At 47.6% G+C, this 14271-nt stretch overlaps 1 protein-coding gene across 8 annotated transcripts in view; it reads right to left on the reverse strand.

Moving 5' to 3' along the window:
- LOC120898256 (innexin shaking-B) overlaps positions 1 to 14271 on the reverse strand; it is a 64439-nt gene that overhangs the window by 32784 nt on the left and 17384 nt on the right. For 7 of the 8 annotated variants that reach the window (XM_040303838.1, XM_040303833.1, XM_040303839.1 and 4 more), the window contains exons 2-5: positions 6782 to 9846; positions 1784 to 1949; positions 1442 to 1575; positions 1153 to 1342 (exon numbers count right to left, since the gene is read on the reverse strand). In XM_040303838.1, the coding sequence (XP_040159772.1) occupies positions 1153 to 1342; positions 1442 to 1575; positions 1784 to 1949; positions 6782 to 7029 (738 nt within the window). In that variant the 5' untranslated portion in view covers positions 7030 to 9846. Of the gene's footprint in view, positions 1 to 1152; positions 1343 to 1441; positions 1576 to 1783; positions 1950 to 4875; positions 5009 to 6781; positions 9847 to 14271 lie in introns of those variants that run through there. The other variant, XM_040303841.1, reaches the window with a different exon arrangement.

A 14271-nucleotide genomic window follows, 5' to 3' on the forward strand; every position in this document is an offset into this window, starting at 1 on the left:
AAGTGGAAACTACAAGAGTCATCCTGGTTCGAACGAACGAAGACAATCACTGGAAATGTCTAAAGTAATCCTTCGGTCCCATTCAAGATGACTCGTCGCTTGTCGTCGGTGATGCCTCCGCGCTTTCTCGGGTTGCTGTATGCGATGCGATTGTGGGGACAACACACACACACAGTGTCCTCGAGGACGAGCACATCCTTGAGCCAGCACTCGGTCGGTCGGGATAGTTGCGCCGGGCTGGTTGGGAATCCGGAAAACTCGGCGCAATGCAGTTGACATCTCAGAACAATCGGCCATCGGAATTGGGACTCAAAGGCGGACGACGCAAAATGGAAAATATTCCAATTGGAAAGGATGGAAGGATGGAGGGAGTGAGGAGGTGAAAAAAACGGGGTCACAAAAACACACCGTGTATGATGAAAGGTGAGGATGCTTCATCGTCTTGCAATTGTACCACCACCACCACCACCGTTCGCTACGACGTTTGGTGGGGCGAATGTTCATTGAATTGGCTGTGCAAGGACACACCGGAACCTTCCTGGAGCGTGTGGTACACTGGAGATGGGGAGCGGTGAAATTGGCCAGTAGTTGTGGGAGTAAAAACGTTGCAATTAAAACACGACAAACACTCACAGAGAGGAGTGTTCATCGGCTCAATGGTACACACACTCACACACGTGTTTGGCAAGTGCATATGACATCGAGATAAAGAAAACACACACACATAAGAGACACACACTCTCTCGACAGGTCCGTTGGTCCGTAGGTGTGCGATTGGATGGACATCCGGACCTTCCGAGTAATGCAAAAACACAAAAAAAAAATCTCAAACCCACACCAAAACTATCGAGAAGCACCAGACAGAGCGATGCAGTACCGCGGATGCTGTCGTTTGCTGTTTCTCCTGCTGTGTGCGTGTGTGCGAGAGTGCAGAACATATTGTTCGAAATCAAACAGCAGCAGAGGTGTGTGACAGCAAAAAGGTACACGACACAACGACACAAAGAAAATAGAACGAACCCAACAACACAACACATTCGGTGATGAACGGGGGTGTAGAAGACGATGGGACTGTGCGAGATGGGTGGACAAATGGTGTGGGGGGGGGGAGCAAAAAGCTTTCATCCCACGACCCGACACGATCCGACTTACCTGAAAAAACAGCGTAAATGCTACCCATTGGTAGTATTTAGTGTGTCGTATCGTTAGTGCGCCGCTTCGTTGTGAATTGTCGACCCCAGGAAACGGTACTTCCTGGCCTTGCTTTTTCATAAATGCATCCACCACAGTGTAGGTTGAGTGTATCCAGCAGTAGGTGTTCAAGACGTCCTCTGGAATATCTCTGCGGGAAGGGTAAACGGTGGCAAGAAAGGGGTAGGATGTACGTTAACGTAATGGTGGGATTACCTCACAACCGAGCCCACTCTCCCCCGTGCCTTACCGAGTGTGTACACAGTCTATTGGGTTTCCGACGTACTGTCTTGTTGTAACTGCGATCGAGAACGTTACCAAGAGGATAACCGTTGCATTGGTGTGTAGTCGAAAAATTGAAGAATCTGTCTTTACATGGTTTACCTGGTGGCATGATTGGAAAGAAAGGATGATTAGTGTTGGCTTTAACCGCATGAGCCACACTCGAAGCTCATTTTCACACGTAAGTCACCATTTTTCCTCACAGTCACACTACACACGCGCTATATACTATTTTTACTTTTGTGCTGAGTAAATGACACTTAGAAAATGGTTGTTAGTTTACAATTACATCCCGCAGCGTGATACTTACCGATGACCTACTCACTTGCATAAATGCATAAACGCCTCTTAAAAACTCCATATTACTACTAGAAGGTGAATTTATGGGGGCTCTCTGAGTTGGCCCCCCCTGGTTCTTTCTAAAATAGGATGGCACTCCTTCAGCTAGATTTGTTTTGACTTTCTTTGAAAATGATCTGCCAGAATCGGAAGGGAGGACGAAACATTGTGCAGGTAAGAGACACAGAGAGAAAGAGAGGAAGAGAGAAAGAAGAAAAATCGGAAAAAGATGGATTAATAAAGAACGTTCTCCGGTTCGTTGGCAGTTGGAGGCAGTCTCTCGGATTGCGACCGTCACACCACACCAACCTCTTATGGTGGGTGGATTAGAATTTCGCTCAAAAAGGGCAAGAATATGTGGGGAAAGCTGTGTGAGGTTTTTTATTTAAACTGTTCGATTTTTACTATTTCGCGCTACTTAAAAGCTACTGAAAATTGAATGTGCGAGAAATATAGCGTTGTTGGTCGGAGTTTCTTTAGGCTGTTGTTGTTGCTGTTAGTAGTAGTGTTTGTGTTGCAAGATTTTGGCCAAGATCTGTGTAGCGTTTTTTTTTTTGCCAGATATTGCGAGGTGAGAGTGTGTAGAAAGCGTGTACCACGTTGGCAGCAGTTAGATATACATGTTTTGAGAGGGAGTTTCGAGCATAATGCCGAATGTTGTTGTATGGATGTCACTGTGAGATAATTAATTTGAAGATTATTTTTACGTTTTTAAATCCCAATGTTGTCATATGACCTCTTATGCTTACAGAAGAAACTCCCTTTCAGCAAGTGATGACATTTATAGTGCGATTACTTGTGTGAGTGTCTTATTTATGGTGAGAATATGTATACTTTTGTATTCTTATATGGCTGGTTTTGCTCGTTTTCGTATACTGAAGCGTTTTGGGGGGGATAAAAAGGTAAAACTGTGCATCAATCTATCGAACCAAGTTGAACAAGGTAATAGAGGTTTGTAAAGTGGTGTGGTGGAATGGTGTTGGAGGCAGCGAATACTAGAAGCTGTAGAAGATAAGAAAAGTAAAAACGGGAAAACGAACGTACTGCGCAACAAGAACGAGAGGGGAGAGCAATGGCGTAAAATTCAGGTTTCTGATTCGTGATTGTGTTCGTTTTGTTGCGCTTAGCGCTTTTCCCCTGTGATGATGACTAATGCGCAAAGTGTGACGGATATTTGGTTTGGTTAGGTGGAGCAGGGGGGGTAGCAAGAGTTTGCTGTTCTAGAAGCGTTTAGGTGGCCTCTACCAAAAGGCCGCTGGAGGTTTATGAAGCGATGCGTATGCGCCCTGTCCTGCATTCGCGCTCGTTCGAATGGTGTTTTGAGTTTGGTTTGTATATTTATTCAGTCTTGCTTGCCAATCCCGGCAAACCAGGTGCAATTTGCCTCCGAGCGAAGGTGAATTTGATTTCTCTCCTGCTCTGGCCGTCCGATGAGGTAGATGAGGTGAGTCGTTCGGCCATTTTTACCTATACTATCGCCAATCGCATCTCATCTCGATCTAATGAAACGCCCGTTCTGATTGTCTCTGTAGGGCAGCCGGTATAGTTCGTCGCGTCGCGTCGTGTGTATGCGTGTGTGTGTGTGGGTTATGTGTTACCGTTTTTGTGCCAATATTAAACATGTTTCATGAAGCACCTATTCACAATTTAAGATCAAGTAGATAGTAATGTAAGGGTTTTTGATTAAATATTGTGTTGCTTTTTCCCACGAATTATGTACAATAGCAGCTACCCTTTGGTTAGCACTCCAGTAAGCAGAATTTTATAGAAATTGTTTTGTGTGCTTGTTAAAAGAATGTAACTAAAGCTCGAGAAACAATAGAGCCATAAAACTGTTCCATTGAATCCTGTTTACTATCGCAATTTGGAGTACTGTATGGATTTAATGCCAAATGGGTTTGCTACCAGTGTTGTATGATTTTGAGTAACACAGATTTTCATCCTAATGTACCAAACTATTTAGACAGAGAGAATATTTCAATCCATCTCATCTTAGCAAAAGGGCAAAGCGAAACGTTTAAAAGCAACTCTTTCTATGCACTAATAATGTTGCAGGCCTGTAAATCTGTCACTCTGTCGTGGAATTTGGCACTGCGAACTTGGTGTTGTGCAGTTTTCATCTGACTTTTCAGAAAAGCGGGAGGGGAGGAACAAAATTGTCTACAGCTGAATGAGAGGGAGCAAAAGTATGGCAAATGAATCAAATTTTACGAGTATTACGAGTATTGAATTTTTTGAAAAGGAAATAAAAGGAAGTACAAAAAGGGCAGCTAAACTATTTGCTCTCTTTACTAACAAAGCGCCGGAGCTGGATCGGTAGTAGAAGATAACGAATGTAGTACGTGAAATTATGAGAAGGTTATAATTGGAGAAAGAAAATAAATAGTTCAAAACAAGTTTGAAAGTACGAAAAACTGTTTAACAAACTAAAGATACAAGAGAAATCAGTTCAAAAACCTACATACTTTAGTGGAGTAGATTTAAAATGGTCGCAGAAAGTAGTAGTGAGAAGTTACTTAGAGGATGAACAAATCATTACGTATGAAAAGATCAGAATTAAAAACCCCTATTATGATTCAAAGGATACGCATGCAAAAACCAAAACTCTACTGTTTCACTTGCAACTGTGAAACTGAGGAAATTGTCGAGAAAAGAGATGTAAAAAAGAGGAATGAAGTATGGTAAAATTGAATTTTGGATAGTACAAAGTATACTTCTAATGCAAAAAATAGAGGCGAAAGTGAGAATGAAAGTGAGGATGAAGTAAAGTACATAAATTAAGAATGAAATCAAATCAAATCTATGGAAAACCAATCGTAGCAAGGAATGTTTTGGGCTGCGTACTTCTACGAGAGAAAAAAAAGTACTTAAGTGTATCAATAGTAATCGAATATGAAAAGATGGCTTTATTTACGTAGTATTTATAATATAGGAAAGTAAAGGCTAGTATGGGCAACGGTAGATTGTAGAATGGAATAAAAACGAAGAAAGTACCAAAAAGGGAAAAGAAAATGAAATTCAAAGAAAAAACTGATCGTCTAAGTAAAGAGAGTAACAACTCACCCCTGTTGCTGGATAAACCTAACTGTATCTTAAAAGGCCGTAAGTTTTGTTAGCACTTTGTGTGAATCTGTGTAGTAGTTTTGGGGACCAGTGTTTGTCAAAATACGCATGCTAGATTCGGTTTGTGCCTTTCCTGAAGAGGGAATATACGATTAGTTGTAATGGGTTACACATACTGCTCGGGGTTCTTTGGTTTGGTTTGGGGTTTTGTTTTGATAATATTTGTTGTTCGTAACTTCATTCAAAGGGCTATTGAGTTTAATGTATGATATAGTTGTTTGGTTGGTTGTTTGTTGCTTGCGCATTGGGGGGGAAAATCGATGCATCTACTCTACTAATGTCAGCCCGATGGAACTGCAAGTGCATTCTTGCATTTGGCATTTCCAGCTTAAGGTACAAAATCGACGCAAGTACAACTCCAAACATTGTAATAACTCCTGCTTCCTAGAAGAATTTACATCCTGTTGACAGTAATATTTCCTATCAAATTGGCAACACTCACACTCACACTCGGTTCTTTAGGCCTGTCTCTCCAGTGTCAATCTTATGTGAGAAGTGCAATTTAAAGAAGAACGTTATGAACCTTCATTCATGACTTTCCTCCCATGTCCTAACATCCAAAAGTGATGAGTGATTCATCAAGAGCAAAGGTTAAAATCACTCATAATTACATTCATTGCAGAGCAGCAATGACTGCCTCTAGCGATGGTTCCGAAAACTTTCGCGTCTTTTTTCTTTTCCTCCCCACAGAAAAGCTGTCCCGAGAACGGGCTTGGACGACTCGCCAAACTGGTTAAATGCGAAGAAAATGTATGAAATCATAATCTGCAGAGTAAATTAAGTATTAGCACCGCTAGCTGCCTAACTTGTTGCCATCATCGTCCTGGCTGGCCATCGCCATCAAGTCACCGTAGTCGTGGTATGTGTGGCCCTAGGTTTGGCCGTCCATTAGGGCAACAACAGCAGCAACAACAAATCGCCACGCCACCAGCGGTCGTTCGCGAAAGGAAAAGCGATGTGATAACACTCACAAAGAGGTGTTAATGAAGATGAATTAAAGCTTTTCCGCCTACCGAAAATAGTGCCAGAGATAGACCCACGAGGAAACGGGGGAAGGGAACGGATATGGCGCAAAATGTAAAGAGCCTAGTGTACGCCCGCACGTCGGAAGTCCTTACGACACCGGATGGTAAGGAAGCTGCTAAGAGATATTAAAGCTAAGGCGCACCCGGCCTGTGCCTGATGGGATGGGAAACAGGGCGAGAAGAAACGGCTGCTCTATTCGCTGCTGCTGCTTGAAAGGACGGGAGAGATTCGGCACTGGAACCTTGCGCCACGAGCAAGGGACGAGCTCGGTAGAAACATCATAATCAATCAACCAACGCTAGGCGTTAGCGTTCGTCTCTATGATCCCGGAGCTGGGGTGGTGGTCATTAGGAGTACCACCAGGTAAGTCCATTGGCAGCCGTAATTACGGCGAGAGCGTCGGACGGGGACGTTGTAATGCGGGCTTAACGCGGAAAACATCGTACAACACTAACATACAACCGCGGGACTAGTGGAAGCGTTTCCAGCCGTACCCAAACTCCCAAATTCTTCGGCTGTGAGGAAGGAGTTGATGCGATGAAAGCACCAGTATCTTTGCTTTTATGAACACCAACAACTCCCACTGCTGTCTCTGCTGTTGCTGGTGTTAAAGCTGCTGCTGCTGCTGTTGCTGCTGCCGCTGATGCTTGCCTGCTGCTGATTATGTTGTGTTACATGGGGGCTTTTTAAATTGATTTTTAATTAGCGCCTTGAGAGGCCAAGGGCCGGGCCGGAGCACGAGGGGCGTGGGATGATTATGGATGAAGGATGAAGAGCTAGCAGCCTAGCAAAGGGGGGAGGGAGTGAGCTCAATACCAACCTCTTGTGTTGTAGTCCTCTCCGGGAATCAATCGAGCTTCGGCTGGAACTAGCTCTGCCCATGTGTAGCAGTTTGGAGGAATCATGAATGCTCCCGCGGCCAGGAGCATCGGTTGATTCGAACTCAAGCGTGATACTGGGATCCAGCGGGTGTATCTTTTGCGATCCGCCGGTGTCGAGTAATGAGCTCACTAACGAGGCACTCCGAAATGATTTAAAACTCTTACGATTATCACAATCACTGAACATTTATGTGACCGAAAATGCTCGTACGCCTTGCCACATCATTGCACGGTGCCGCGGCACGTTACGGCGCGTTGGCCGCTGCTGCTAGAGCTACTTCCGGTGCTGGCGACACGGCTGCTCGTGCCGCTGCAGTAATTGGCGAGTTCGCGTCGCTGTTGCGGCCCAGCCCGGCCTGCATAGCCTGCCATCGTTAGCACCGCCGTAGGGACGCGGCCGCCGGAGCGTAGTCCATGCTGTAGCAGTTCAAAATCACGTCACACAACTTTGTGGGGGGGGGGGTCGGCCGGAAACGGATGGAAAGGAAATGGAACGCAAAAACAGAAGAAAAAAAAAACGAAACTAAAAAGTCGGAAACACTCGGAACCAACGGGAACGGGAAAGCAAAACACCGTCACACTGCACACTCACAGGACACACTGGGACACCACACTGCAAAACGGCAAGTTCGTTTTCCTCGTCAGGTTTTTGCTCGTCTGTATGGCTTTGCTATTCGTTCCGCTCGAAAAGCGATTTGAGTGAGTTTGAGTTTTTTTCCTGTTCGGCCGACTCGAATAGGGGTGGGGGGAGAGAGCAGACCTCACCTCGTGTATATATATATACCCACTGATCCCCTGCTTTCCTCTGCTCGAGAGTTAATAACCGCTGGGAGTTTGGGGATTCTATTGGGGTCACTCACACCGAACCGAACTGATCCGGGAAGGAAGATTCGGGCCTGCTGTTTTTGTATGTATGTATGTATGGGTAGTTGTGTGTGAGGGTATATTTTTAGTACACGTTAATTAAGCCCTGGTGGCCTGGTGGCGATCTGGAGTGATGGCATTCGCTTATCGAGCAGGTCGAAGATCACTATGGCAATATACACTCGACTGTGCTCGTCGTCCGTTCGATTGCTCGATTGCTCGACACCAATACACCCGCAGCACTTGCCCGTTACAGTGCGGCCAATCATTGGCCAATGGATGCGTTGTAATATTGCTATAGAAATAAACAAACGGTTGCTATTTCTGCACGCGTACCGTCTACCGCACACTACTAAGTCGTACCAATTGTACTAGATCCGCAGCGTTACGAGCTAGCGTTACGTGCAGCGTTACGCACAGGGCTGCCGATACCACTGACCGTCGTGTTGCTCTGTCGATATGCTTGCTGGGATTGTGTATGCGTGTGTGTGTACTGAGAAGCACAACACTCTCCACCACTGTGGACGAGAGGAGAAATCAACACCACGGAGCTACTGCTACTGTACGCTGACGACACAGCACATCCTTCCTCTGCCGGGGACGACACACTACACACGGAGAAGCACAACACACTGAAGCCTACACACACGTGCACACACACACTCACACACCAAAGCACACACACTGCGTGCGTGTGTCACCACTACGCTGCGCTCTGCCCAAACACCGCACCGCACGAAAACGTATAGAGAAAACAGAACAAAATGTCCGTAACGACATCAACGCACCAATAATAACAATAGTTCGATACGGTTAGAGCGAAGCGTCACCCCATGCTTTTGCACCGTAGCCGAGCGTCGTTGCAGTAGTAAAACGGTTCGAACCGTCCTCGCGGGAATCGTCGTCCTCATTAGTGCACTGGGCCCACTGGTGCTGCTGCTTCTGCTGCTGCTTCTGCTGCTGCTTCTGCTTCTGCTGCTGTTTCTTTTTCGGCACCATTCGGCGAGCTTTCACTTAACCCTTTTCGGTGGTCCCCCTGGGTGGCACTATTTACTGCACGCGCCCGTAGTGCCGCACGCTCACTCGGCACCGCGTAACGTTGTGTTGCCCTGGCAGCGGCCAAAGCACTGACACCATTGTGGAGCCTTTATTCCCCGTTCTGCGCTCTCACACCACTCACTCGCTAGTATTATTGCCTGCACCTCGTCACACCCGTGTCACACACTGCTGCTTAGGAAGAACGACGATTGCTTTCCGTTCCGGCCAGTGGTCGCCAGTCACCATTTCCCGGGGTTTTCCTCCAGTATGTGTAACCGTTCTCACTCGGGCTCGCTCACTTTGCTTTGCTCACTCACTTGCACAGGGGCTCACTCTTCTCGCACTCTCGCGCACCGTCGGCAGTGTCTCACAGGCTCGCTCACTAATTACCACTCACCGAAAACACTGGCCTGCAGGACCTGCACACTATCACACCGATCACGGACTCGCTGGCTGACTGACTGACTGACAGCAGGGCTGTTGCTGCTACTGCTGCCTCGTCGATGCCGTCGTCGTCGAAGCACTGACACCCGTCGACTGCTGTCGCTCGTTCCCGGACGGACGCGAACTGCCCGAGCACTGCTCAGCCCGATGGATGCAATGATGCTGCTGCTGCTGCTGTCGCCGATCGGTGATAGCCATCGTTTCCCTCGCAGCGCATTTCGTTTAGCCGGGCCTGACGGAAAGCCGCGCTTCAGGGACCGTTTTGCGTTGTGGCGTCGTTGCTGTGTAAACCGTCACAACCTGTCCGTCTGTCGGTCTGTCTGTACAGTCTGGCCTGTCCTGCGAAAAGGCTTCACTTGACGTTCGACGGGTTTTTTGCACTAGATCCACCGTTGCTGTAACACATCGCGCGGGTTCGTTGACGGAACAATGGGCAACCTGGATACCTGGGATGCTCGCGCAATGTTCGCAGTTTCGTTTTCGTTCTCGTCGGACCTATTAATTGAATCTTGTCTATTTCACTTCGGCCTGCTGATGCTTATCTCTCACTCTCTCTCACTCTCTCTGTGGCGTGGCAAACACTTATCTTCACTCTGGGCTGTCTCGGGTTACACTAGTGTACGATCCAGCGCGTCATTCCATTCCAGGGGCCCCTGTTCTGCAGATGGGAATTAGATTAGGCGGTGTTGGGAGAGAAAAACAAAGCAGAAAAGAGAAAGAGTTACGATAAATAAGCGACATTGCCCTAGGACCCTGCAGACCCTGCGGAAGGTGGTCCGGTTCGGTCGTCCCGACAAAGTGATAGAATTAACCCGACCACTCAACCGTGCCTTCCGTCAAGCTCGGCTGAGTGCCAGCACCTTGTTGAGAGGCCGCTTTCAAATGTAATCTAAATTTAAAGCATCCGGACCATTGTTACCTTTCGAGCAGGTGAAAAAGGCAACACACCGAGCCAGTCATTTAAATCAGACAACTCTACACACACACACACAGAGACCACCCCCGTTTGTGTATGGTTATGTAAATGTTGCCAAAGTACAAAGCGACATTCATCCCGGTAAGCGGGCGACATACTTTATCTCCACTACGCCCAACGACGCTGCTGACAGGTTTTTACTTCTAATCCATCGCACCATCCATCCTACCATCGGTTGAGATCCTGGCCCGACCGGGCTGAACATGACACACTTTACTGCGAGAAAGCACGCCAAGGTTAGGGCGGTTTGTCAGCAGAAGTAGCTGTAGCTTCCATTGCGTACCCCCCAGAACGAAACTATTTTCAATTTCCTACTACAAAAGAAGCTTCTGATGTGATGAATTTCCGGACGCTCCGTTTGTCGCTCTGCCGTTCTGCCGGATTGGAGGAGCAGCGCGAGCGCGGTGAAGAAAGTGTGTCAATTTGTATGCCTCCTTCCTTTTTTCTTCCTCTTTATCTCCCACTCCCATGTGCACTTATCAAAAAGGGTAACACCATGTGAATATTTCTTCCAGTAAACAGCTACGAAGCTACGAAGCTACGAAGCAGGGGACACATTTACACACATGTCCGTGGTTTCGCTTCTTTTCTACAATTTTTGTCAAAACGCTCGTCAAAATGATTACTTCACATTCATTTCTCACTCACAACGAGGACGTTAGTTAGTGGACGGTAACATCAAGAAAGAAGGAAAAAAAGAGGAACCCCGGTACGGTACGATAAGCCTAGATGGTGGAGAGTTGTGTATAGTTCAATAAAGTTGCGTTGCTTACAGCCACGGCGCACGTACAAAAAGTTACTGCTAATGCTAACAGTCGAACGTGACATTTACTTGTGACGATTATGAATGGAACGTGCACATCATCGCAAACTATACAGCCGTGGCTTCGTGCAGAGAGAGCGAGAGGGTACAAAAACTCAAGCTCTCCATGGTAGGCGCTGCTATTTCCGGACCCGGGAAGCCGAGCCTTTCTCTCGTTGAGCCCTTCCCTTCCCGTGAGTATGGAAGACTACATAAATATCATTTAAACCAGCCGACCGAACGACAAACTGCCGCATTTGCTGTAAATCATTTGCTGCTTTTTACGATTTTCCACGCTTCCGCAGCAGTTCTGCTGTGCTGCTGCTGCTGCTGCTGCTAGAACTCAGGCTTTGACGGACACGGGCGAGGGGTTTAAAGCGTTGTTTTTAGCTTGTGCTTGTCATGGCAAACAGCTCTATCTAGATTTGATAGACTCGTTCAACCATGACGACGATGACAACGACGACGAACAACGACGACGCCCGACTCACCGAAGGAGCAAAAATGTCCTTACTCCAGTTCAACAAACTACGATTTGGCCGCAGCCGCTTTGCGAGTGGCAGGGGAAATAAACCCACTCAACCCACTGCAGCTTTGCTGCAAGATTGATTTAAAGTCTTTAAAAAACTGCTAATAGGTGCATTTGGGTTAGTGGAAATGAATATGGATCAGCAGCCGCACCACGGGCTCCCAGGCGAATTATAAAACAACACCGACAGATCAGTCGCCTCTGCTAAGAATAACTTCTGCCATTGGTCGGTGCCCATTGGTCAAACACACCTCAATAAAGATGTAGAGGGGGGGGGGGATTGGCATAACTTTCCACTACGCAAACAAAGCCCACCGGAAACCGGGGGGAAACAAACGGAACGCCAAAGTTCATATTATTGCACCTTTTCGCCTCCTGCTGTGTGTGTGGTGCTGCTGCTGCTGCTGCAGTGTTCATAAATTTATTCTTTTTCGGGGGCACTTTTCCGGACTGCCAACATAATAATAATCATGAGAATGCGAGAATATGGCTGGCGGGGCAGGACAACGGCCCCAAAAGCCGTAGCCCTCCTCCAAAGGCGTAGACGACAATGAGTAGTGTGGCGCTTTTTCGGGTCTTGCGACACCATTTCATATTCACACACAGACACCAACACACACCAACAGATACACACACACATCATAGTTGTAGGGATTGCGATTTAAATTGCAGATTTCCAAATCTAGCCAGCCCAATCTGGCAGTGGGGAGAAAGCGGCAGGCTTTAAAGCTCATCATTCAAATCGAGCATCATCATCAAGGATCATCAGAGCGTTTGTGTCACATCGTTTGCCGCTTTCGGGGGGGGGCCTCGCTGCGTATCGTTGATTGGGAAAATGTTTACCGGCTTCTTAAGTTTCACCAGTGCCGTTCACAATAATCCCATTTTCCGGAAGGGGGGGAGGGTGTTTTTGTGTCGTCCCAGCCGGAAAAAGGCGGCGAAGGAGTGTGGTTTTTGCTGCGAAGCAAAAGGGAAGGATCTACAGCCCTTTTTGAAACGTACGTAGTTTGGAAGCGTTTTTGATATGCAAACCTAGCGTAAGCTAATGCGAGCAGCGAGTGGATTTATCCGGCCTAGGGCAGGATTACTACTCGTGCTCCCGGTGCCTTCCCCACCCCGGGAAGCGGACTAAATTACCTCCTTTTTGAAGCCAATGTTTCCATAAATCACACTGGTCAAGTGGCAAGTTAATCAATACAATGGGCCAATCCCCATCCCTCCCCCTCCCCCCCCCCCTCCGTTCCAGGCAGCCAACCGTAACTAACCCGTTTTTAACGAGCTGATAAGCCTCCACAGAGGCCTCTGCTGGTCCGCTTTTTGGGAGGTTTTTCTCCGCTCATTTGAATATACGAGACTGCGGGCTGAGATTTGCGCGCGTTGGAGTTTTTCTTGTCCAATTTTCGAAAGATGCATACTGTCCGGTGCTGGCCCGGATGGGAACGGGGTAGAACGAAATTCATCATAATAGAATTACTTGCCTTCTCCCTCTCCCAACCCTTCGACCAGGGACTGGGGCCTTCGTTCTCATCCCTGTTTTCGAAGCATAGCAGCCATAGCGGGCACAAAATAGACAGTGTTTGCCTTGCAAAGCGCACTCGCACTGCTTGTTTTTGTGCATGACGTTGTGCTGTGTTCTTCGTCCTCTTACATTTCGTTCCCCCTTTTCGCCCCCCCCCCCCTCCCCTAGTGTCCTTAAAACATTGCCCGATACAAGTTGAAAGCCAACCAAAAGCACGAAAGCACCAACAACCAAAAAAACGAGTGGAAGAAGTGGACAATAAAAAAGAGCACAATAAAACAACCCGCTGTTCTTGGGAAGGATATTGGGGAAGGGACGACACCGCCGAAAAAAAACCAACCGGGAGACACACACACACACACACAACCCCAACACCGAATGGAACAACTACACGCCACTACTCGAAACGAAACACGGAATATGCCCCTGACCTCAATCGTTGTAATCGATGTTTAACATTTGAGTGAAACGCGACTCGCTGCAGCTGCCGCCGGCCTTTCGGACTTCGGGTTATGCTGATTATGCAAAGGCCAAACCACCCTACCTCCCACCCCATCCTCGAATTGGGAGGAAAAAATCGTACCACCCAACATGGGGCCGCGAGGAGCTTTGGGACGCAGGGACGCGTCCTACGCCAAGGATCGAAGCTACTGAGTCCAAAATTCTCGACGGCATGACGACGACGACGACGACGATGACGATTGCAAGGGGGGGAGGGGGCGCGATGGGCTACAATTACGGGGCTGCAGCCAGATAAAACATGGCGTGCAGCGAGGACTATCACACACACACACGGGGAGGCACACGGGCACATTCTCGTGTCGTAGAAATATGTTTATGTGCTTATAAATATGTGTTGTTGGAAGTGGCCATGGTGTGGGAGCGGGATAAGATGGGTGGGGGGGTGGATTTTTTCGTCGCCTCATTTAAACCATCGCAACGGAGCGGGCGGGCGGGCGGGGTGATAAGCCGTCCGGACGCAACCGACGCAAGACACAAGCGCTTGAGGGAATTTATTTATAACAAACAATATTTATGTACACTAAAGGGGCAAGAGAAAGAGAGGGAGAGGTGCGAGAGGGCGCGCGAGGTGGTTGGTAAGAAGGTTGCATAAATATAAATCCAGGCTATGCGACGACAACAACCACACACACACACACACACACACACACACACACACGTACAGCATTTTTGAGTGGACAGATGGGAACGAACGCCGCAAAAGTCGGACAGTCGGTTTGGGGGCAGCTGCTGTGC

The sequence above is a fragment of the Anopheles arabiensis genome, chromosome 2 (genome assembly GCF_016920715.1).
Source record: "Anopheles arabiensis isolate DONGOLA chromosome 2, AaraD3, whole genome shotgun sequence".
NCBI lineage: Eukaryota > Metazoa > Arthropoda > Insecta > Diptera > Culicidae > Anopheles > Anopheles arabiensis.